The 2,500-nt window shown below is 43.8% G+C and overlaps 1 protein-coding gene across 3 annotated transcripts in view; it reads left to right on the plus strand.

Annotated features, from left to right (window-relative positions):
- Window positions 1-2,500, plus strand: part of LOC143302367 (uncharacterized) — a 59,684-nt gene that overhangs the window by 3,669 nt on the left and 53,515 nt on the right. For all 3 annotated transcript variants that reach the window (XM_076617019.1, XM_076617017.1, XM_076617018.1), the window contains exons 3-4: window positions 219-459; window positions 1,727-1,855. In XM_076617019.1, the coding sequence (XP_076473134.1) occupies window positions 219-459; window positions 1,727-1,855 (370 nt within the window). The remainder of the gene's footprint in view (window positions 1-218; window positions 460-1,726; window positions 1,856-2,500) is intronic.

Here is a 2,500-nt window from a genome sequence, read left to right on the forward strand (position 1 = left end):
TGTCTCACCCTGTCTGATGATTGTTTCCACAGTCACGCAGCAAGGAGAAAAACACTCAGCACTCTCTCAGCCTGTCTGATCATTGTTTCCACAGTCACGCAGCAAGGAGAAAAACACTCAGCACTCTCTCAGCCTGTCTCATCATTGTTTCCACAGTCACACAGCAAGGAGAAAAACACTCAGCACTCTCTCAGCCTGTCTGATCATTGTTTCCACAGTCACGCAGCAAGGAGAAAAACACTCAGCACTCTCTCAGCCTGTCTGCCCGGGGCCTCAGTCCCATGACACCGTTTGTCGACGCCCCGGACAAGTTTCGCTGGCGATGGGTCAACCTGGACAACGCGCGCCTCCCCTCCAACATGTCGGTCAGCGACAGCATCAACTTGACCACCCTGCCCCCTATGATCCGAGCGGTCAAGGCGGGCAACATGAAGGTGATGCAGGACCTCATCAAGCAAGGTGAGTGACAGGAAAGGAACGAGAGGAAAATGTTAGCAACTTCGTCCCTGCAGCTCTGCAAATTTGTCTGTATATCATATGTATACATATATGTGTATGTGTGTATGTATATATCTATATATCTATCTATCTCTCTATCTCTCTCTCTCTATAGATATATATATGTGTGTGTGTGTGTGTTGATTTGTTTTTCAGTGACTTTTGTTTTACAATACCTCCTCTCTCATCCTTTTATTTTTATGATTCATAGCTCTGAAGAAAAAATGTTATATCTTAAGTGTATTTATTGTATAAAAGTAATCCCGCAGAGTTCTTCATCAATGACATGGTAAATTTCTCAGCAGCTTTTGAAGTTTAGGTATGCATACTTACGGTCCACCTTTCACCAGTTAATGACTGACCTTGGCATTGGCACTGTTTTCACAGTGGAGTTTGGAAGAAGACAATGATGAAGACAGAATAAAGTGGCAGTTAGAATGCAGACTGATGAGATTTCAGCCCAGTGATCTATGGCTGGGACTTAACATTTTAGATACATTTTGTACAACATACACCTGGAAAAGTTCCTCACATATTGCACACAGCTTGCAAAGATCTGCAATGAAGGTTCTCTAGGGATGTTGAAAACCTGTGGATTCCAGCTCATGCCAATCGTGGATGATATACATGATGATGAATGATATAGATACTTACATGGCATCTATCCTCAGTTGGAGACCAAGCTCTAAGTACTTTACAAATACGGGGTCATTTTCACAACAGGCTACCTACCTGGATAGAGCCAACTGATGGCTGCCATTGGGCGCTCATCATTTGTTTCCTGTGTCATTCAATCAAATTTCAGGCATACACACATACACACATGCATCATTTTGCATGTATGACCGTTTTGTATATTTACTCCACCATGTAGGCAGCCATACTCCGTTTTCGGAGGTTTGCAAGCTGTGTATGTTCTTGTTTCCATAACCCACCAAATGCTTATGTGGATTACAGGATCTTTAACATGCATATTTGATCTTCTGCATGCATATACACACGAAGGAAGTTCAGGCACAAGCAGGTCTGCACATAAGCTGACCTGGGAGATCGGAACCCTCAGATTCAAAGTCCAGTGCTTTAACCATTCGGTTGTTGCACCCGTCACACACACACACACACACACACACACACACACACACACACACACACACACACACACACACACACACACACACACACACACACACATGAAAGCATTTTGAAATTGTGATCTTGTTGGTTCCAGATCTGATGACGGGTAACGACCAGGACGGAATAGGTAGGACGGCGTTGATGTACGCCGTGCATCACACCAACCACAAGGCCCTCAACTTCCTGCTGGAGAGTGGTACTGACATCAACGCCACAGCCCATGGTGGGTCTGTCTAGCCATTCTTACTCCTTCTTTACTGTTATTTATTTATCTGTTGATATATTATTAAGATGACCTGCTTTTGCGCATATTCTTGAAGCTCTATGTGCTTTACAATAGCACTAAAAGCATTCACTCAAACACCCCCAGAAACATATACATATCATTTGAGAGAGGAGAATTAAAAGAGATCATGCCATAAAATGAATTAAATAATCTATCAGATATAAAAAGTTAAAAACAAGAAATAAAGATAACAATAACAACAACAAAATTGTAGACGATTTAAACACCCCCACCCCCATACTCCCACCCAGCTTCCTCACTGCCAGTCACGCACTCTGGCATGTACACAGGGGCAGCAACAAAGAACCGCCACTCTTGTCTGTTCTGGGCCAGTCTCTGAATGGTACCCCAGGTGTGCTTCAGGGTCTGGAGATCTCCTTCCACTGTTCTGTGCCAGGCGTTCTTTGGCCTTCCTCTCTCTTGTCCACCTTCTGGTGTCCAACAAAGGGCTGTCCGGGTAATGTCATCTTGTCTTCTTTGCATGACATGACCGAAATTTCCACCGCCTTTTCATGATAATGGTTTCCATGATCTCTTGATTGCACTGGATGAGTAGTTGTTGATTGCAAAATGGTATTGGGC

This window comes from Babylonia areolata, chromosome 29 (assembly GCF_041734735.1).
Source record: "Babylonia areolata isolate BAREFJ2019XMU chromosome 29, ASM4173473v1, whole genome shotgun sequence".
Lineage (NCBI taxonomy): Eukaryota > Metazoa > Mollusca > Gastropoda > Neogastropoda > Buccinidae > Babylonia > Babylonia areolata.